The following is a 19,420-nucleotide window of genomic DNA, read 5'->3' on the forward strand; positions in this document are numbered from 1 at the left end:
CTACCGTGGACTTCTTGTTGTTGTGAGAGAAGAGAAGCAAGTGGTCACGCGCTGTGCTGCGCTCGTCGTCGTCGTACGAATGGCCCTCGGTCATGCCCCTCGGTCACTCCTCTTTTGGCTCTGCGCTGCGCTTGGACTTGGACTGGCTGCGAGAGCGGACTTTTGCACGATGGCCCCTGCGCCTTCACTGAAGCAGCCCAGTCGGGCTGTGTGGCTCATTGGCGGTGAGAGCCATTTTGAGTCCGCTTCGTCTCCTCCGCTTGCCTTGGCTCCCTCTCACGATCTGCCTCTTTCTCACACTCGCGCCACTGTCCCTCTTTCCCATCCACCATCGATACCCATACCGAAACTACTTGTATAGCCTGCTAGCTACTTTGTCGTCGTCGTCGTCGTCGTCGTCGCCGCCGCCGCGCCTGGCATGTCGTCCAGCCAGGCCAAGCTCACTCTTCGAGCACCGCCTCATCGGCAATTCATCACCGGGTGGCCTGGCATCCCAGCTGGCCAAGGCAGACCCGCTGCTCATATCGCTGGAGAAGTCGAGGTCAGACTAGGAGGCAAAGGGCTCAAGGCATCATGGCTTCGCATCGAGCTGCGCAAGCTCGAAATGACGCCTAGTGGGGAGAATTGGGGAGAGCTCATTGGCAAGGGGCCAATCGAGGTCTGGAAGGCAGAAGGTAACGCAGAAACAGACGCTGAGGGAAGATGGGACCTTATTCAGACGGAGGACTTTCCCTTCAAGATCTTGATACCCGAAGGTTTGCCTCCCACTGCGAGACTGGACAAGCAGATTGGCATCAGCTACGAGATGGTGACCAGCTTGTGCGTCAAGGCAAAGAAGTGAGTGTGCGCGAGAGGCAAAAAGCAGCGAGGGGAGTGTTGCCGAGAGTGACTCTCACTGACTTGACCGCTTCGATTGGATTCGCCGTAGAGGCCTGCTGCGAAAGGAGGACACATCTAGCATCATTCAGTCAACCCACCCCATCTCCATTGAGAAGCACGAGCTGCATTCAACGTGGCCCATCTACTCTGTTGCCGACGATCACGAGCTCATGGCCAACCAAGTCATCGCGCGAGTCTATCGCAAGCAGACTTGCTTCGGTCCTGGCGACAAGGCAGAGATCAGAGTCATCCTCACCTCCAAGAATGTCTCGCCCGTCAAGATCAAGTCGATCGCCTTCTCGATTCGCGAGACCGTCACTTTCAAGGGCAACAAGCGGCAGAGTCGCATGATGGGAGGCGCGACAAAGACTGGCAATCAGCGTACTGACAGTATTGTGCAAAAGGCTCAAAGTCTGGGCATCAAGCTCTACAAGGGCGACGTCAAGACGTACGATATTGCGCTCACCATCCCAAAAACGCACTCGCTCATGACGATCCAGACGGCCAAGCACATCGAGGTCGCATATACGATGCGAGTCTATGTCGACACGAAGCAGCCCATCATTATCGACCATCTGCCGATGACCATCACAAACGTGCCTCGTGCTACCTCGGCAACTGTTGTGCCAGAGATTGGCTTCGTGCCCGGCCTCTCGGCGCCCATCAGCTCAAAGCAGTCGCAGTCATATGGCGAGAGCATCCAGAGGCCCATGTCCGCTGGAGCAGGGGGATCGGCGCCTCGACGTACCCCGACGCAGTCGACAGGCTCCACCGTCAAGCCTGGTCCGCAGCGCTCCTTGTCCTTCCTCAGCTCGGCACCCTCACACAGGTCAGGGGACTCAGGCTATGGCTACGGAGGGCCATCTGCTGCCAACCTCGGGCGACGAGACACGATGATGACCACTGCATCAGGACCTGGCATGGCAGGTCGCGGTGTCCCCGGTCAGATCTTCAGCTGGCAGCAGCAAGGCGACCAGGTCTTCACGACAGCCTTTGGACAAGCTCACTCCGGTCCCAAGCCTGCCTTCGCAGGACCAGCCAGTATCTACGAAGGTCGCGAGCTTGCCCCCGAGGAGAATCGTGCACTGTTTCACCACTCGTTCTCGACTCCTCTCGGTCAAGTCTTCGAGGGACAGGAGGCGGTTCCTGCAGTCAATTATGACTTCCATCATCAGCAAGAAGGCGGTGCTGGGTACCCTCGCACTGGAGGCACGTCCTCCGCTGCTAGCTCTTCGCAGCATTTGCGCCCTAGCAGGCAGTCCCACGATGCGGAAGAGGACGTAAGGCCAGTCAGACCAGCATCTAGTGGGCCGCAGTCGCATGATGCGGCCGAAGCAGAGAAGGAGAGATTGTACCAGCGGGCAAGACAGCAAGCAGAGAAAAATCAACGTCGAGCTGCTGAGGCTCTGGCGGCTGCGGCTGCGGGCAGGAGCGCAGGGACGCCAACTGGCCACCGAACCGTGTCCTCACCGACAAGCCCCACGACGCTGAGCAATGAGAAGCAAGTGCTGTACGAGCGAGCGAGACGAGAGGCAGAGAGATACCAGGCAGGCTACGTGCAAGGCGCTACCTTCCCGCAGGATGACTTCTCGTCGCCAGAAGAGGTACCGTCGCCGGGAGGATCAGGCAATGGCAGCAGCTCCAGCAATGTAGCTACCTCGTCTGCTGTTGCGAGCCAATCATCGGGAGCAAAGCCGCAACGCCACTCGCAGCAGGTCACTAGCTTCCCCTCAGCGGCAGAGGAGAAGGCTCGACTCTATGAGGCAGCCAAAGCGGAGCGAGACGCCCACCTCGCAGGGTCTGCTAGGCGGTCTCCAGCCCAAGCGAGCCCGGCAGTAGGCTCGTCTTCCAGCCAGGCAAGGCCGCAGTCGGCGTCTGTGTACCCATCAGCACACGAGGAGAAGCAACGCTTTGCAGCCGCACAAGCGGAGCGCGATGCCTTCCTGCGAGCGCAGCAAGGTGCAGGTGGCCTCTCCTCCTCATCGTCTGCATCAGCAGCACCGCCTCCACCTGCCTCATCGAACGGGCACGCCAACTCCTCACACGGTTTTCCATCGGCCGAGGACGAGAAGCGGCGCCTGTACGATAAGGCCAAGGCAGAGGCTGATGCCGCGCAACGGCAGTCTCCACCATCATTCTCTTCTGCAGCAGCTCCTTCGGCCTCAGCCTCGCGCGGGTCGATGCCACCAGGGTCATCTTTCCCCTCTGCAGAAGAAGAGAAACGTCGTCTCTACGAGCAAGCCAAGGCCGAAGTGGACGCCCACCAGAGCGTAGGCGGTACTATGATGAGCGCGAGCGCGAGCAACTCGTCTGCCGCCTCCTCGCTCGCCTCCCCATCCGTCGCCTCTGCCGCGGCCCCGATGACTCCGGCGGTGATGAGCGCGGAAGACGAGAAGACTCAGTTGAAGCGCTACTACGAGGCGCAAGATGCCGTGGCTCAACGGATGGCTGAACAGCAGAGCCTGATGGACCATGGCTCTTCTTCCTCGTCAGCCGCAGCGCCTCCTCCGTTAGCCAGACCGGCTGCATCGTACGCATCGGGATACTTCAATGGCGGGCCCAGCCAGGCAACGCCACCGATTGCTGCCTCGTCTGCTGGTAGATCACCAGTTCCGGCCTCTCCCTCACACCACAACGCTTCCTTCGACAACACCCACGACCTCGATGACTCGTCAAGCGTCATCTCCATCCCATATCGCTCCGCCTCCGTTCTCGCAGGCAAACAGCGTTCTGCACCTTCCCCTACCTCTTCACCCCCTCCGCCAACCTTGCCTACTTTCAGCTTTTCGAGTCTGCAGAGCAGCTTGCCCCAGAGTAATGGTGGCGCTGTGAGCGGTGGTAGTAATGGGTTTGGGAGCTTCTCGACGCTCGGCCAACCAGGACCTCCTACCCCAGGGTCGGCCAGGTCGAGCATTTATGCGCCCAAGATGGCGCCGATTGATTGGCATGAGGAGGAGGAGTACGAGGACCGGAGATCTGCGACTGGGTCTGCAGGAGGAGGGGGAGGAGCAGCACCACCCCCACCGCTGCCGCCCAAGACACCGCTATCCCCTGCTGGAGGGACGATGCCCGGTGGTTTCCGTTGATCTGCAGGTGAGGGAGCACGCCAATGCAGCAGATGATGATGGTGTCGCGATGACAATGGACGATTATGATTCGATGGAGGCAGAGAATGAGTGTATATCGCGGCTCGTGAATGTACAAATACAGAAAAGTGGAAATGATGATACTTCGTCGTGGCTCGCCCTACTCAATGTCAACCCAAGACGCCTTCCTCTCCCACCTTCTTTCTCCTCTTCCCCTTGCCCGTCTTAGCAAACTCCCTCCACCCTTTAACGCGCTCGTCTCTCGTGTCCTCCCACTTCTCCTTCTCGACTGCCTTCCTCTTGCGCTCCTCTGCCGCAGCTTCGCGCTTCCTTTCTTCCTCTCCTTCAGCGGCATGTTGGGCTCGCAGACTCTTACGACGACGAAGCTCATCATCGATCATGAGGTCGCGAGTGGCCTTGCGGACTCGCTCTTCGAAAGTGGGTTGAAGACCTTGCAGCCGTTCATCCTCGGAAGGTGTACTGACTGGCAGACCTAGGTGCTCCTTCAAAACCAGATATCTCGCCGAGAGGACCGTCTCATCCAATGCCTTTCTCTTCTCCTCGTCAAGTAGATGCGTGCTCGCCTTCTTGAGCAGATCGAAAGCCTCCACTGCACGCGGATCATGCTGCACCTTATCTGGATGGATGAGCAGAGACTTCTTGCGGTAGATCTTGTGGATGGCTTTGCTGTCTGCTTCTAGGGATACTTCGAGTACGTCGTAGGGATTGAGGCGGAACGAGGAGAGAACACGCTCGATTTCCAACTCCTGCCAGAAGGAGGAGACAGTTTGAGGTCGGTCTGAGGAAGAGGCGTCTGCTCCTGGTGCTGGTCCGGGTGCTGGTGGTGGTGATGCTGCTGAGGGCGGGGGAGGTGGAGGACGGGAGGGGCCCGCCTCGGGATTGCTGTGGCCGTTGATCGAAGAGGATGAGCCCGCTGGTGGTGGTGGCGGCGGAGGGGGTGGTCCTGGCTCTGATGAGGGTGGCGGTGGGGGAGGAGGCTGCGAGTCGCTGGGCGGAGGCGGTGGAGGAGGCGATGCTGGAGGTGGTGGTGGGGGCGCAGCATTCTCTGCAGGCGGAGGCGGCGGCGGTGGCTGTCCTGTCCCATCGCCATCATCAGGCGGCGGTGGTGGTGGCGGAGTGGCTGGCATTGTTGACCAGCGGCTCGTCGCAATGCTCTCTGTAGCTTCCTTGATTGATTCTTCGATGAGTCGGAGGAGCGGATCCAAGATGGACGAGATGCGCCGCCCATGGACGGACAGAGAGGGCTCTCAGCCCGCTCGACGGATCTGAGACCGGGCGCGTCGCTTCATCTGAGCCGGACCAGTCGACATGGACTGGCGGCCAGGTCAAGGGCGAGCGCAACGGGAAGGACCAACAGGGCTGGCATTCTCTCATCTCTTCCTCCTCTGCTCTCCAACTCATCGCCCTCACCTCATCGTCCTCGTCGACCATGGCAACCGTACGACGCCGGGCCTCCTCGGTGAGCCAAGCAGTCGACGAGGTGACTTCTCCTTCGACGGGCACCTCGGGACTCGTCAAACCCGCCCCTGCATCACGACCGACGTCGAATTCCAGTGGCCTCTTCAAGGACCTCTACACCATGCGCTGGATGACCACTCCTTCCTCTTCCCTCAAGATTGCCTTGGTTTTCATCATCGGCTACACAAACTGGCGTCTCGTCACGCCCCATGTACGCAACCCATTCGAGCCATTCCTCTTCCTTTCGCATCGCGTGCCCGTAGCACAGGTCTTGATGGCCGAGCCAAAGGCTGCCCTCACAGGAGACACCGTGCGCTACCAAAAAGGATACTTTGATCTTTGCTTTTTGGCATTCTACATTGTCGTCTTCAGCTTCATCCGTCAAACTACGACCATCTACCTATTCAGGCCTTTCGCCGAGTGGTGGGGGATCAAGAATGAGACCAAGAGGGAGAGGTTGACCGAGCAGTGTTATGCTATCCTCTACTGGTAAGCGCGCACAAGGCAAGAGCCACATCTCAATATGTCGCTGACCACAGCTCATCGTCTTCCATCTTTCGCCGCCGCGCAGGGGAACTTTCGGCGCCCTCGGCACCTACGTCATGTCTCATCAAGAATCCTGGTGGTTCAACCTCGAGCATCTCTGGCTCAAGTATCCTCACTGGCAGATGCGCGGAGAGCTCAAGCTCTACTACCTCCTTCAGTTCAGCTACTGGCTGCAGCAGGCCCTCGTCATGATCCTCAAGCTCGAGAAGCCCCGCAAGGACTACTACGAGCTCATCGCTCACCATCTTGTCACGCTCTGGTTGATTGGCTGGTCCTATCTCATCAACCTGACGATGATCGGCACAACGGTCTTCGTGTGCATGGACATTCCGGACACCTTCCTTGCGCTGAGTAAAGTACTCAACTACCTTGCGCTGGACAAGCTGGCTACCGTCGTCTTCGCGGGCTTCATGTTCATCTGGACCTACTTCCGCATCTACCTGTCGAGCGTCACCCTCTGGTCGGTCTGGAGCCAGTTCGACCTGATCCCTGCGCATACCCGCGAATGGAACCCGGAGAAGGGATGGTGGCTTGTCCCCTGGATGAAGTACCAGATCTTCGCCCCCCTCTTCCTCTTGCTGCTACTCAACCTCTTCTGGTACTACCTCATGTGGCGCATTTTGTTCCGCGCTGTGAGGGGTCATGTTGCTGATGAGAGGGAAGAGGGAGAGTATGATGAGGAAGAAGAGGAAGCGAAGAGGAAGACGGAGGAGGTTGCCGCTGCGGATGCGAAGGGAAAGGGGAAGAAGAAGCAGTAGGTTTGCGGGGCTAGAGGGGGGGAGATATCACGCTCCGATGACGTCTTTGTCACAGGATCCGTATCCTTTGCATATCTCGAAACGTTCGGGCATTTGTCGTCTCGCGCTGGTAACGAAGGGCTGAGCTGCGAGCCATGAGAAGCGCGAGTGCCAAGGCGCGGAACTGGTCATTGCTCCGTTTCCGTGCTGCGCCTGCTTCATCAATGCGCCGAGGTTGCGTGTCGTGATCTTTGCGCCTTTTGCCTACCCACCACCTGGATACCAACAGCTCAAAGGTGCCTTTCTCGACCCTTTTCCCCATTCCGAATGAACCTCTAATCTCGTCCATTTCCTTTCGATCCCGCCCCTCTTCATGCCCTTCACGCTGACGTAGAGACATAGCAATCCGCAGCACAGTCCACTCCTTCCCTCACTCTCACCGCACGATCGACGATCATGGATTCCCCTCTTCCTTCATCTTCGTCTTCTTCAGGTCAAGCATCCCCTGCTTCGCGATCAAGACGCAAGCTCCGCGTAGCAATAGTAGGTTCCGGCCTGACAGGCCTACACGCGGCACACGCCCTGGCCACGACCTCCTCCCCAAGCCTGGACATCGAAGTGCACCTCTTCGAGCGAGCGAGCAAGATCGGCCTCGATTCAAACAGTATCGATGTACCTGCGGGTAGCTCAGATGATTCAAAGGGAGAGACGATGCGCATCGACGTCCCCATGCGAAGCATTAATGCGGGATACTACCCAAAGGTGGCAGCTCTTTATCGCAAGCTGGGCGTTCCGTTACGAAAGTCGGACTTCACGTACTCGTTTGCCACGGAGGCCACGGGGCTGGCGAAGGCAGCTGCTGTGGCACAGAAGGCCTCAACGACCGATGTCAAGCTCCCGGCGTCTAGCGTGTCACGCGTCCCCTGCCCTTCGCTGCTGTACGAAGGCTCCTCTGGCATCCGAGGATTCAGCCTCCCTTCTTCTCTCAAGCGGCGTCCGTCGTCATCCAGCTCACTCAAGGACAAAAGAAGCGCTCAAGCGTTCGTACACGACCTCTCCATCCGTTTCGAGGCGTCGCGCGTCTACCTTTCCTCCATGGCACTCTTCGCGCTGGGCTACTTCTACCTCCTCATCGTCTCCCTCTGGCACCACTACGCGGGGCATACACGCAATCCTTCCCACCCGATAGCCCGTCAGACTCTTCAGGATTACTTCAGCGCTTCTCCTTCCAGCACCGGAGGCATCGAATCTCTCTTCGTCCCCTCACGTCCGACGCTGCAACACTTTCTCCACTCCATCCTCGTACCACTATTCAGCGCAATGATGACCGTCCAAGCATCATCGGTCTTGCAGGCCCCAGTGGCGGATATCATGGACTATGTGGCCCTGACCTTCGGCCGCAGCCACTTGACGGCGGCCGCTGGTGTGCTCGAGGTTGAGCGAAGAATTAGTGCGCCGCTGGAAGAGGGAAATGTGCATGTTGATTGCTTGGTGCAGAGACTGGCGCGCAAAGGCGGCGAGGGGAGATTATGTATCGAGGTGATCGAGGGGCAGAACGGTTCGCAGAGGGCGTACGAAGGTTTCGACCATGTGATTCTGGCTACGCAGGCCAATCAGAGTGCGGGCTTCGTCGAGTCGCTTTGTGACGGCGACAGCAATGGCGAAGGTGACGATGGGCTACGTGAGATGCTCGACAGACTACGATGCTTCACTTACGAGGACAGCCAGGTTGTCAACCACACGGATCGCTCCCTGCTATCGGAGAGGGAGGACGATTGGAGGGACCTTAATCTCGTGAGCCCAGCGGCTGGGGCGGTGGTGACGGGTAGAAGCGAGAAGGTCAATTCGACCTCATCATCGCCGACAAGTCGCTCCTCCTCACCTTACTCGCCGTCGACGCTGCAAGCAAACACCCACACTATGGCCTCCCATCTGCTGCTACGCCGACTTTGCCCTTCTACTGGCGAGGACCAAAAGGAGGAAGTCCTCATTCAGACCACCAATCCTCTGTCTCATCTCAGCCCGCACCCGTCGACCATTCTCTCCTCTTCGCACTTCGAACGCGCAGTACTGACCATGTCAGGCAAGGAGGCACAAAGAGGGTTATTTGAGTGGAGACGGCGAAGCTCTGGCAGGCTACTCGGTGGGTGGAATGGCTGGGAGCTCGAGCTTGGTGAGCTCCAGGGGAAGGTCAGGGTGTGGGTCTGCGGATCTTGGAGTCCGGGCATCCCGCTGCTGGAGGGATGTGTTGTTTCGAGTGGGTTGGTCGTGAGGGAGTTGGTGCGTGCTGAGGAGGAGAGGGCCGAGAAGGATGCGAGACGAGTAGAATAGATGCTTGCCAACTTCTACACAAATGTCACATGCACGACTCGTTTGTCATATCCTGGTCGCTCGTGAGTGTTCGCGTGACGGGTGCTCGCAATCACCCACGTCCGCACGAGTCTTCAAGTGAGCGGCGGGCCGCGATTGCTCGGAGAATGTGCGTCGGAGGCTTCTCTTCCCACCATCACGACCAATCTCGAACGGACCTGACCTGCTAGTTTGCCTCGACCAACTTACAGCCGTCGTCGTCGTCGTCGTCGTCTGTGTCGGTCAATCAAGTCTGGGCCCTCCTTCCTCATACGGCTCCCTGCCGCCCGACCCTCGTATGTCGCCTGCTACGACTCGTGCCTCTGCCTCTCCTTCTCCCTCTTCTCTACGATCCGCACCTCCTTCGCCTGTCCAATCCCTGCTAGACGGTGCACCAACTCCACCTTCACAGCAGTCGCTGCCACCGCCCTTACTCTGCACGCCAGAGCGCTTCATCGGTGGCGCTCAGCCCGCGCAACCTCGTAGCGCGCCGGCTACCATCAGCGGCGCTCGAGCTCCAGCTGACATCAAGAGGATCAAGATGGAGCAGCAGTCAACCCCGACGAAAACTAAAGGCAGACCGCCACAGACGTCGGCATCACCTCGTTCGACTAAGGCAACTGCTACCGTCGGTGCAACGGCCGGACAGGCAGTCTTGGCTGAGACAGCAACTACCACATTGACCACAAGGAGTGCTTCAGGGAGCGCTCAAAGCTCGCCTCGACGCAATCGTCCAGTTCACAAGATCCCTTCACGAGATGTCGCCCTCAAGACATCTGTGTGCCGTACAGACTCGCTGCCCACGCCTGCCCTCACGCCTTCGGGGGATAGGGCTCAAATTCATCACCGTGCAACCACTTCGACTCCAGGCAAGAGACCTCGCGATGGCAATACTATCTCGCAGAGTTCACCTTCGAGCAAGCGACTGCAGATCGACAATCCAGCACAGTCTGCGTCTCTCCCAGCTCCTGCGGCCACAAGCGAGCGCCGCCCCTCTGCAACCAATGCAGACGCCGTAAGGCATCTCTCCACTCAAGACGCCAGCAGCAGCTCAGCTTCCTCAAGTCCGGCACCTCTCGAGATGAGGCCCAAAGCGAAAGAGGCATCAGCAGCTACCTACATCTCACCCATCTCCGCCACGGCAACGCCTGCTCCAGCCTCTGGGGCGATTGCATCTGCGGAAGAAGCCGCAGCAGCAGCTACGGCAGCCTGGGCGGAGGCTGCTCCTCCAGTGGCTTCGCCGGCACAGGAGGGATCGGCCTCTCGTGATAGAGCACGCACAGGGTCGTCTTCCTCTGCCGCTTCGGAGGCAGTCGCGGACGGTGCAGCACAGATCTCTTCCGCCAAGAAGCCTACTGACGCTGATAGATCGTCCGCAGCTTCCTCGAGTCAAGCAGCGCGGGAGCACTCGGAAGCCAACTACCTGGTCACTGTTCGAACGATAGACGGCAGTGTTACTACGACAGGCAAGCGGTTCAAGGCGCTGCCCGAGTCATTCAGAAGCGCTTTGATTACTCTGAATGCCAGCGGTCAGCTCACAGCGGAGGGTACCGAGATCACTACGTCATTCTTCCTTGAGGAGACGAAAGAGACAGTAGTCGCAATACTGGAATGGTATCGTGCCAGAGTCCGTGAGCAGGCAAGATTGGTTCCATATCGGACAATTCCATGCTGAACGCCCACTGTGCCTCCTACGTCGCTCGCAGTTCCCAATGGTCATTCGGCAAGAGACGCCTTACGCGGACGGGCGGCCAGACTCGTACTCAACGATCTCGTGCGAGCGATCCACGAAGCTCCTGCATGGGAGAGAGACCCTGCCATGAAGAATGACAAAATCCAAGAACTCGAGGCGACTCTGATCGAGCGTTTACTCGGCTGTGAGCTCGGAAGTTTTACGTGGGCAGGCGGAGATCAAGACGGCGCAGATCTCCTCGATTCATTCCACAAGACGGCAAAGGGTATCGAAAGGTGGCTTCACAGGGGCAAGAAGACGCCGTATCAGCTCAAGTGGACGTGAGTACGTAGCGGTAGCTCAAGCGAGAGGCATTCACTCATTCTCACGATGAATGGCACGTCGCGTCGCGTTGCAGGTCAGTTTGGGGCCATCGCACATTGTTTCCTTTTTGGTGGAGCGTGCAAGGACCCGGCGACGGTTCGAGCAAGTGGGTCATGGCAGATGCTAGGCCGACGTTAGCAAAGGCAATCCTGCTTGAGGGTCAAACGCCGCCTCTTCAGCAGCTGCAGCAACAAGGTGACAGCGAGGCCGACGCGGCCATCGATGACAATATCGCGACTGCGAAGGACGGCAACGAGGATGACGACGAGCCACAATGGATCGACAAGGCCCTTCGTCTCGGCGATCTGGTTGACGCCCTCGCCTATCGCCTTTTGCGCAACGGCGTGAGGCTCGACGAGGTGAGCAGCAGGCGAAAGAGGCCGTGAGCGGTGGTAGTGCGTACTGATCGCCGTGGCTGCTCCTGGCTTCGCTTGACTGATCTCGCTACATCCAGCTGCTCTTCATCCACGTGGGTCTCGAGGTTGCCGTCATCGTGTCTCGTGAAGGCTCTCGTGACTGACACCACATGCAATCTCCATCGCAGGCTGAGCAAGAAGTGTGGATTACGGCAACTCCCTTTGCGCCTATCGCGCCTTGACTTCTATTCGATCGCATTTTTGCAGCACATCTCCTCTCCTCTGAGTCTCTCGCCAAGCCTCAGCCGTTTCTCTCTCTTCGTGTCTCGGCGGTCCAGACTGTTCGCCGGAATGAGACAGCAAAGACGACAGCGATCTAGCACGTTCCTGTGTCACGTTGATTCACCCAACAATTCCCATCAAGGTCTTTGACGGCTAGTTGTGAGATGGAGAGCGAGGGGTCAATTATGACCTCGCGATCTCCTTCGCCCAAAGCTTGTCAGAAAGGGCCTGCCCTGCTGACAATCTTGACGCCCATTCATGGGGTAGGGTGGACCCCATCCCTCACAATACCCATCATCCCCGCTCCCTTCATCATGGCAACCGAATGCCGCTCCTACTTGCCGCCGTCATCGGTGTTCATTTCTTGTCAGTAGTGGTGACCCCTGGAGCCCCAAAGTTGAGCCCGATCTGAAATAGCAGCAACGAGGGCGCCACCCATCCTTCCGTCGGCCGACTTGCCGCCGGTGCAGACGGGGTAACCCGGGGGAGGAGGTGGGAGCGGGTAGGGAACCGGCGCAACCTCATGATCGCTGCCCGTCCCTATCAATCGCGAGCGGCGTCAATCGTTTGTCATTGCTACAGTACAATGGCGTCGAGCCTCCCCCTTGCCCCCTCCCCTTGTGAATACCGACCACCTGGCAGAGGGAGGAGGCTTTGCCCCCGCCGGTCTAGTCCCCTTGCTGGGGGGACAGGCCGCTACGGCGTTCTCCTGCGTCTATTCTCGGTTCCAGAGCGGGGTCCCTGCTCCACACAACTGAGATCTTCTTGCGCTCGGTGACTAGATTTTGCCTTTCCGGCGCTACATGACCTTTTCACAGCACACCCGCACGAACGCGGCGCTTTTTGTCCGTCGTGGTTTCTCAGCGAATTCCGAGCGAGCAGATCAGACGGATGAACCGTAGTGGGATAACTAGCGACGGGGCAGAAAGCGGGGCAAGACGTTGAAAGAGCAGCAAGTCAAAGAGGGCCGAGGGCAAATAGAAACACGGAGAAGATGAGTCGGCCAGGGTCCAACCTCCTCGCTTGTGTCTCGAACCTCGCGCTCACGCCGTGGGTTCACGGAGGCTCTTCGGCGTCTAATGTAGCCAGGTTAAGGGTGAACGAACGATTCCGACACGAAACAAACTTGCACAAACGAACAAACGAAGCGATGGCAGCTCCTGTACCTGCGCGAAGAAGAAGGTCGGCGATGAGCGGGCGGGCGACAGGCGTGCGTGCGGCCGGCGTCGGCGCATCAACGTTGTCTGAATTCTACCCACTCTTCGTACGCATCGCCGGCGCAAGCTTGTGAGTTCAGTTGACCGAGCGTGCGTTCGGAAGAGAAACAAAGAAGCGAATGAGGGTACCGGTCCCTCGTACAACTCCTGAACGGCGATGGCTGGCGTCGCCGATCCTTGCACCCGTCATCGCCAGGCAGGCCAGACGTACGGGCAGCTGCGAGACCTGATCTCCCCCCGCTGGCTGAACCACAGTCGCGCAAAGCAGACTGCCCGATGCCTTACGGAGTGGAGCATGGACCCTCGTACAAAGACTTTGCAAATTAATTCACCCAACAGAAAACAAAGGGCCTGCGCCTGTCGTCCCTGACGCCCACCAGCGTCGATTGGCTGGCAGGCGGGCAGGCCGAGCTGCGTGTACGTGATCCCCCCCTTTCAAGGAGAGCCGCAAGGGCGAGCGAGCGAAGGTGCAAGATTGATTGGCCCGGCATCGTAAAACTTCCAGCAAGCTCATTGGCTTGCCAATGAAGCGGTCGGACCTCGCGGGGGAGTAAGAGGCTCGAGAAGGTATAAGAACTGGGGGCGATCGAGTATTGTCCTTCTTTCCAACAAACACACTCTCCTCTCTCACACGTCTAGAAGACTCTCACACCACACTCACACCCGACTCACTCGCACACATTCTTACAATGCGCTCCTTCGCTACCCTCGCTCTCACCCTCGCCCTCACCGGCGCCTCGGCCATCGCCGCCCCCGCTGGCTCCCCCAACACCTCCAACCTTGAGGCTCGCTCCAAGTCCGGCAAGGCAACTTTCTTTGAGCCCGGGCTCGGCGCGTGCGGATGGCAGTCTGGAGCCAACGACATGATCGCGGCGCTCGCTACCAGCTCCTACGCCGGCGGCTCCAACTGCGGCAAGTGGATCACCGTTCACCACAACGGCAACTCGGCCAAGGTCAAGGTCGTCGACGAGTGCCCAACCTGCGTCTCGGGCGACTCCGTCGACCTCTCCCCTGCTGCCTTCTCTCAGCTCGCCAGCAAGGACCAGGGTATGGTCGACGTTACCTGGAACATGGCCTAAGTCTTTCCAGTACCCTATCGCACGCCAAGCTAGAAGCGGCAAGCCCGCCAGGTCGACTTTAGCCATACATAGAGCTTCCATCCTAGCACGTATTTCACCCATGGCTCCGATAGTTCGCCGCTCCCATCACGTTCACTCCAACCTTCTCTCCGGTCCCTCATTGCAAAAGCGCTCCTCACCGTAGTCGACGCGCGCAAGTCACACTCGCTCTCCAATTTGCTTCCAAGTGTCTTTCTGTAGCATCACCACACACCTTCTCTCTCTGGGGCTCACATCGGCACTCATGCTCATCACCATCATCTTGTCCACGGATGAAATGTATATTCACCCTCATTCCTCCTCACTCACTCATGCTTTCGTGTGCTCGCGATTCTGGCCTGCGGCGTCTTTTCGGCGTTCAATCCTTCTCAAGGCCGCTCGGACCGCTGAGCGCATCGTGACGCGGCTTGAGCTCGAGAGCTTGAGCAGACTTCTCTCTCGTAGAGAACACGATTCAACGGCGGGTAGTTGCGCTCATGATCCCTCATTGCTTCGTTAATTGCTCGTCAAGATCAATTCTATCGCAAAGATGTCGCCCTGGCACGAGTCAGCAACCCCCCGCAGCGTTACCGCCAGGCGCTCACGCGCACCAGCTTGCCGCGAGGGAGTGGCTTCGCAGGGAGGAAAAGAAGAGGGCAAAACGCAACCTCCAGAGAGCGGCTTGCGAAGATGAAAAGGCCAACATCGTTGCTCGTCATCATTATCGCCGCTGCCCTCCCGTCGCACAGCATCCTCCTCCTCCTCGCCTCCTGACAGCGCGGGCGCTTCCAGCTCCAGAGGAGCCGTTGGCAGCCCTGCCGCACAGAAGGATCGCGAGAGGCGATAAATTTTAACTGGTGGGCAGCTCCAACAATGCGAACTACGAGGGCACGCCTGCAACGCTGGCCGACTCCTTCGAACTGCAACCGACTCTTCTTCCCCGTCTTCTGAGGTTTGATCTTGGTGGGCTATGACTCAAACGCTGGCCACGGGATAGGAAGAAGACGCCGAAGCGCCGACTTCCCTCCATTTCCTCATGAAAGTGGAAAAGGCACAGTGCTCTTAAGACCCATCGGGATTGGGAAGGAGTGGGGAGGGGGAAGTGAGGAGGGAAAGGGAAGGGAGATGGGGAGCAGGGAAGGCGGATGGGAAGGAGAGCAGGCGGCAAGGGGAGGCGTTGGTGATCATGGTCGAAGGCTGACTGGTATTGATACACGTTGAAGGCGAAGGTGACTTGAGCGGTTCTGAGGCATCGAGGAGGGAGGGAGGGCGACGTGGCGTAGCGTAGCACCTATCCTTCCTTCCATTGGTGTGAGCACGTCGAGTTGGTGCAGCGGTAGAAGGTCGTCACTGAGAGCAGAGGGAGCAGATCATTGTTAGTCCAGCCACAATACCATCCCGCTTGTTCCGTTCTCCGAACTCACTGGGCTCGTCCGCAGAGCGAATCTGCAATTGCATAAAGTACGCCTTGGGGTTCTCGCACTTTGGGCAGGGCGCGTCGGTGGAATCTACATTCTTCCAGCTCTCCTCTCCACCCATGACGTCGTCGACTTCCTTGCGCTTGAGCTTGGTGCGGGATGTCATTTGCTTTTGGATGGGGAAATGGTAGGGGCAGGTCGAGCACGCCCACTCATTTTGGCCCATGTCATTGCGCGCTATGAGGAGAATGTTGGCGCAGGTGGGGCAGAAGAGCATATTGGGCGAGAACCAGGCCGGTCAGAGCTCGAGTGATGGGGGGGAAGGCGCCGTATGGAAAGGCGATTGGAGCTGTGGTCACGAGGCCATGAGTGAGAGGAGGACGGGGAGGCCACAGCTGCTAGGGACGAGACTGCTTCCTGCGCGACGAAGAGGAGAGGTTTGCATCGTCAGCGATATTCGCTCCTCCTCTTGGATCTATGCGCGTGGCTGACGGCTCGGACAGAAAGTTGAAAGCATCGTCCAACGCGCGCTGATGCGCCTCTTTGTCAAGAGGTGAAGAGCGGGTGAAGGACTGCAATTAAGAGGTGCCAGTTATGAGGAGCGCTAGCTCAGTTACGAGCCTTTCCATGCGCGATCGTCATTGCCGTCGTGCCAGCGCGAAGTTCTTGTTGAATGCTCACCTTCCTTCTGACGACGATGTGGGTGGTGGTCGTAACGCGAAGAGGGACGTCAAAGAAGGATCAAGTCAAAAAGCTCACAGTGCGGACTGCTGCCGTGGGCCGACGCCGTGGGCGGACAACTTTTGACGCCCTTTGCCCCCGTTCCGACTTGACGCCTACGAGTGCATGGCATTGTATCGTTGGCCAGCTTGCCAGCTTGGGACCGAGCTTGGAGGCGTCGACGAGTAGTAATCTCGTCCTCCATGTGCGAGGCGCTGATAGCTGTCGCTGTCAAGGCTGCATCCCTCACTCGACCTACACGTCGGCCAAGGCGAGAGCCACGACTCTCGCCCCGACCTTGCTGCACTGAATTGCGCTCTTGACCTCGACAGATGCTTCCATGACCTAGTCAAAAGCCGTCCTTGTTCTTTTCCAGCCTTCGACTGCTGCATTTGGGTTTTCTCTGACTGCTCTACGGCTTGATGGCCACCAACCGTCCAACGTTTGAGAGAGGGGTATCCCCCACTGACTGCTCGATGACTGCTGCTCGCTGCTCTCCTCGTTGGGACGGGGGGCCCAGGCACTTGGCCACTGCCTGTGTTGCTCTCGTGTGCTCGCGCGCCCAGAGCGTCGTCGACTCGCAGGAATTGCTGTGCGACGTTGAGAGTCGACGGACAGGCGACGTGGGGGAGGGGGCAGCGACGAGCAGGCTGAGGCTGGGCTAGGAGGCGCCTGCCTGCCTGCCTGGCTTCGTCGTACTGCCACTGTCACCCACTTGGCTGGCCACCTCTCCTCGCGGCGACCTAACCTCGCTCGAGCACGACGACGTCAAAGCTGAGAGGGCGGGGACAACGGCAACGCCTTTTCCTTTCCACATTCATCCTTTCCCTCCTATCAACACACCCGCCCTCCTCTCTCTTGCCACTCTTCCCTCGCCTTCATCTCACTTGACCGCCTTCACCCGCGAATGGGTGAGTAGGAGAATTCACGCTCGGTCCTCTCTTTGACGCCACAAAGGTGCATACACTCACGTATCTGCCACACCACTCTTCTTCACGCACAGCTACGACACAAACACGAAGGCCAACCCATCAAGCCAGGTCAGCGTCACACAACAACCTCTTAGCAGCCCTTGACGGCGTGATTCAGGTCACTCCCACCAAATCATCTCAAAACAACGCCAGTAGCCGCGCAGCAGATCGCTCAGCCGCCTTTGCTGGAGCCACACCCACAAGCAATCTCGACTCACACCCCACGAACCACCACAACGACATCATGTCCGACCCTCTTGCTCCTCCCGTGCCTACGGACGGCAAGCCCCTTCCCCCGTCCAAGTCCTCAGGAGGGGGAGGCGGCGGTGGAATGGCCGGCCGATTCGCAAATGCCTTTCGCCGCCAAACGACCGAAGAGCGTGAAGCACGACGTCGTCGTCAGGCAGAGGAGAAGAACAAGGGCGTCGGCCGCAGCAAGACGATGAATAGTCGCATGGACATCATTGACCAGCTGGACATCAGCGGTATCCACGGCCAGACGATGTTCCACCACGATTCGCCCTACGATGCCTGCACTCCGCACGCCAACCGTTCCTCCAAGAAGGCTCCCGTGAATGCTTTCGACCCCAATATCGACCAGATGACAGGGTTGTCCATCTCGGAGCGACAGCAGCAACAGCAGCAGAGGGCCGCCTCCGCTGGAGGAGGCAGTGGCAGCCGTCGAGGGCTTAGCCCCTTGGCTGCGTCTACCTTGCAGAAGATGGACCTCCACGACGAAGACGTCAAGGATGGCGCACGACGCCCAGACATGTCCGGCGGCCGATCACGTAGCGCCACGGCCCCTCTAGGCGTGGTCCCCACCCTCTCCCAGACTGGACGAAACGCCAGTGCCATGACGACTTCGACAGCCGGCAACGGCGTCAATCTCAACGACTCGGCGACGGAGCTCTCCTCTACCGACGGCGACGCAGACGCAGACCGACGCTACCAGCCCAGTCGCGGCTACTACAACCAATCCCCCAAGAAGGCCTCGAACCCTATGGCCGACGTGTGGGGCGTCAGCTCAGAGCCTTGGCAGGACTTTGCCCAGCCGGCTGCCGCGTCCAGCAAGCCTCGCAAGGCCTCGGGCGCGAACAGTGCAGCGAATGGAAGCAATGGCAGAAATGGAGGCAAGGGTCTCAGCCCCTACGGTCATGCCAAATCATCCCGAGACGGTCCTCCTTCAGCAGCTAGCTCCGTCCTGGACATGGAGTCGGTCATGACTGGCAAGACGGCGGAGCAGCGTCGACGTGAAGCGGCAGAGGCTGCTGGAGACATTGGTGGCGTCAGTCCTTTCCCTGAGCCGGACTACGATCGTCTGGGCGGCGGTGGGAGCCCAGGCGGAGGTGGGAGTGGCGGAGAAGCAAGGGAGGGTGCACCGAAACGTAGCAAGTCGCTGGTGAAGAGGATCAAGGCCGCCCGACAGTACGGCAATGTGCCTCCGCCAGACGATGAGGTGCTTGAGCTCTCTGGGCGTCGTCAGCAGGCTGCTGCTGCCGCGCGAGCGCACAAGCATTCTCCGTCTTCTCCTGTGTTCGAGGTTGGGCAAGGCAACGGAGTGCGAGATATGAGCGGGTCGGGTAGCTTGGGACGTAGTGGAACGCGCAAGGCTACGAGGGAGGAGCAAATGAGGTCCATCTCTTTCCAGGGTCAGGGCAACGGCTCTGGATCTGGTGGGTCCGGCTACGGCAATGGCGGGAGCGTAACGCCAGGCTCGACAGGCAGCGGTGCGGGTTACGGGTACGTGGACGCTGTGCAAGTCAGCAACACCTATCTCTCTCCGCCCGAGGATGCGGCTGATATGGCTCGAGGCCGCAGTAGCAGCGGTGGAGCCAGCCCTACGAGCCCGGGTGCCGGTGGGGCCAGCGTGGGCAGGAGTGGATCCATCTTCGGCCGCTTCTCCAGGAAGAAGAGCAGCGACAATCGCGTGACGTCGTAGGCAGTCGCCCTACGCAGCCTTGCCCTCGGCCGTCTGCCCAGCTATTGGCGCTCGCACCTTGTCCCATCTGTTCATTCCCTCTTTGACTACGGCTTCCCACCTCCATCGCTGCTACCGCGTTACGACACGCGCGGCCCCTACCAGCTCTCTTCCGTCCTATCTGTCTATCGCCCTGCCTCTACTTCTATCGCGGCACACACACGCGCGCGCTCACAGGTCTGCGACTCAGTCGGGATTGGCCTTTTCGTTTCGAATAGTTGAATCGATTGACTTTGCGTTTTGAATCCT

At 59.0% G+C, this 19,420-nt stretch overlaps 8 protein-coding genes across 8 annotated transcripts; 6 read left to right on the plus strand and 2 right to left on the minus strand.

Moving 5' to 3' along the window:
* Window positions 1–337: 337 nt before the first annotated feature.
* On the plus strand, window positions 338–4,132 carry BDZ90DRAFT_231751 (hypothetical protein). Its single transcript, XM_025505980.1, has 2 exons — window positions 338–837; window positions 929–4,132. Exons 1-2 carry the CDS (start codon window positions 419–421, stop codon window positions 3,963–3,965), a joined length of 3,456 nt encoding a protein of 1,151 aa, XP_025362588.1. The 5' UTR covers window positions 338–418; the 3' UTR covers window positions 3,966–4,132.
* A 36-nt stretch (window positions 4,133–4,168) lies between these two features.
* Window positions 4,169–4,756, minus strand: BDZ90DRAFT_211352 (DnaJ-domain-containing protein; the record flags this gene model as incomplete). The annotated part of the gene is made up of 1 exon (XM_025504107.1): window positions 4,169–4,756. A coding segment is annotated over one exon (588 nt), but the record flags the coding sequence as incomplete, so codon positions are not given.
* Window positions 4,757–4,890: 134 nt separating this feature from the next.
* On the plus strand, window positions 4,891–6,872 carry BDZ90DRAFT_245980 (longevity assurance proteins LAG1/LAC1; the record flags this gene model as incomplete). Its single annotated transcript, XM_025507534.1, has 4 exons — window positions 4,891–5,144; window positions 5,541–5,933; window positions 6,016–6,703; window positions 6,804–6,872. 4 exons carry the CDS (start codon window positions 4,891–4,893, stop codon window positions 6,870–6,872), a joined length of 1,404 nt encoding a protein of 467 aa, XP_025362590.1.
* A 119-nt stretch (window positions 6,873–6,991) lies between these two features.
* BDZ90DRAFT_231753 (hypothetical protein) lies at window positions 6,992–9,114 on the plus strand. Its single transcript, XM_025505981.1, has one exon. It carries the CDS (start codon window positions 7,184–7,186, stop codon window positions 9,056–9,058), a length of 1,875 nt encoding a protein of 624 aa, XP_025362591.1. The 5' UTR covers window positions 6,992–7,183; the 3' UTR covers window positions 9,059–9,114.
* Window positions 9,115–9,152: 38 nt separating this feature from the next.
* BDZ90DRAFT_159104 (hypothetical protein) lies at window positions 9,153–11,127 on the plus strand. Its single transcript, XM_025503599.1, has one exon. The coding sequence runs from the start codon at window positions 9,375–9,377 to the stop codon at window positions 10,749–10,751; it is 1,377 nt and encodes a 458-aa protein (XP_025362592.1). The 5' UTR covers window positions 9,153–9,374; the 3' UTR covers window positions 10,752–11,127.
* A 2,549-nt stretch (window positions 11,128–13,676) lies between these two features.
* On the plus strand, window positions 13,677–14,066 carry BDZ90DRAFT_226776 (barwin-like endoglucanase; the record flags this gene model as incomplete). Its single annotated transcript, XM_025504723.1, has 1 exon — window positions 13,677–14,066. The coding sequence occupies one exon, from the start codon at window positions 13,677–13,679 to the stop codon at window positions 14,064–14,066; it is 390 nt and encodes a 129-aa protein (XP_025362593.1).
* A 1,090-nt stretch (window positions 14,067–15,156) lies between these two features.
* BDZ90DRAFT_158972 (putative Rpc11-DNA-directed RNA polymerase III subunit C11) lies at window positions 15,157–16,190 on the minus strand. Its single transcript, XM_025503598.1, has 3 exons — window positions 16,184–16,190; window positions 15,509–15,919; window positions 15,157–15,434 (listed from the first exon to the last, which is right to left on the minus strand). The coding sequence occupies exons 2-3, from the start codon at window positions 15,777–15,779 to the stop codon at window positions 15,376–15,378; spliced, it is 330 nt and encodes a 109-aa protein (XP_025362594.1). The 5' UTR covers window positions 15,780–15,919; window positions 16,184–16,190; the 3' UTR covers window positions 15,157–15,375.
* An 818-nt stretch (window positions 16,191–17,008) lies between these two features.
* BDZ90DRAFT_231756 (hypothetical protein) lies at window positions 17,009–19,411 on the plus strand. Its single transcript, XM_025505982.1, has 2 exons — window positions 17,009–17,133; window positions 17,226–19,411. Exons 1-2 carry the CDS (start codon window positions 17,130–17,132, stop codon window positions 19,130–19,132), a joined length of 1,911 nt encoding a protein of 636 aa, XP_025362595.1. The 5' UTR covers window positions 17,009–17,129; the 3' UTR covers window positions 19,133–19,411.
* The last annotated feature ends 9 nt before the right edge of the window (window positions 19,412–19,420 follow it).

Source organism: Jaminaea rosea (assembly GCF_003144245.1).
Source record: "Jaminaea rosea strain MCA 5214 unplaced genomic scaffold BDZ90scaffold_5, whole genome shotgun sequence".
NCBI lineage: Eukaryota > Fungi > Basidiomycota > Exobasidiomycetes > Microstromatales > Jaminaea > Jaminaea rosea.

Coding starts and splice junctions, on each gene's coding strand:
- BDZ90DRAFT_231751 (XM_025505980.1), top strand. CDS start 419: ATGTCGTCCAGCCAGGCCAAGCTCACTCTTCGAGCACCGCCTCATCGG. Junction 838..928: donor TTGTGCGTCAAGGCAAAGAA/GTGAGTGTGCGC, acceptor GATTCGCCGTAG/AGGCCTGCTGCGAAAGGAGG.
- BDZ90DRAFT_231753 (XM_025505981.1), top strand. CDS start 7,184: ATGGATTCCCCTCTTCCTTCATCTTCGTCTTCTTCAGGTCAAGCATCC.
- BDZ90DRAFT_159104 (XM_025503599.1), top strand. CDS start 9,375: ATGTCGCCTGCTACGACTCGTGCCTCTGCCTCTCCTTCTCCCTCTTCT.
- BDZ90DRAFT_158972 (XM_025503598.1), bottom strand. CDS start 15,779: ATGCTCTTCTGCCCCACCTGCGCCAACATTCTCCTCATAGCGCGCAAT. Junction 15,435..15,508: donor TCGCTCTGCGGACGAGCCCA/GTGAGTTCGGAG, acceptor CTCTGCTCTCAG/TGACGACCTTCTACCGCTGC.